The following is a 326-nucleotide window of genomic DNA, read 5'->3' as shown; positions in this document are numbered from 1 at the left end:
ATGTGCGCCGGGGAGAAGAGGAGCATCATCATCCCCCCATTCCTTGCCTATGGGGAGAAGGGCTACGGTGAGTTGGGCATCACCCCGTCGTGCCTGGCCCCTTCCCTCCCCGCTCCATGCAGAGCCCCCCACGGGGCTCAGGACCCTTGTCCGGGCTGATCCGTGTCCCCTCCCCAGGGACCGTGATCCCACCGCAGGCCTCGCTGGTGTTCAGTGTGCTGCTGGTGGACTTCCACAACCCCAAGGACGGTGTCTTCCTGGAGCACCTGGAGGTGCCGGAGTCCTGCAAGCGCAGGGCTGTGACCGGGGACTTTGTCCGCTACCAC

The 326-nt window shown here is 65.6% G+C and overlaps 1 protein-coding gene across 1 annotated transcript in view; it reads left to right on the top strand.

Moving 5' to 3' along the window:
* Positions 1 to 326, top strand: part of LOC104083238 (peptidyl-prolyl cis-trans isomerase FKBP10-like) — a gene marked incomplete at its 3' end in the record, with an annotated part of 2,628 nt that overhangs the window by 1,791 nt on the left and 511 nt on the right. Inside the window, exons 5-6 of the mRNA XM_009586654.1 lie at positions 1 to 67; positions 178 to 314. The exon at positions 1 to 67 is cut by the window's left edge and continues 33 nt beyond it. Of these exons, the coding sequence (XP_009584949.1) occupies positions 1 to 67; positions 178 to 314 (204 nt within the window). The remainder of the gene's footprint in view (positions 68 to 177; positions 315 to 326) is intronic.

This window comes from Fulmarus glacialis, unplaced genomic scaffold, assembly GCF_000690835.1.
Source record: "Fulmarus glacialis isolate BGI_N327 unplaced genomic scaffold, ASM69083v1 scaffold28101, whole genome shotgun sequence".
Classification (NCBI taxonomy): domain Eukaryota; kingdom Metazoa; phylum Chordata; class Aves; order Procellariiformes; family Procellariidae; genus Fulmarus; species Fulmarus glacialis.
This window is presented reverse-complemented; position numbering and strand designations above follow the sequence as displayed.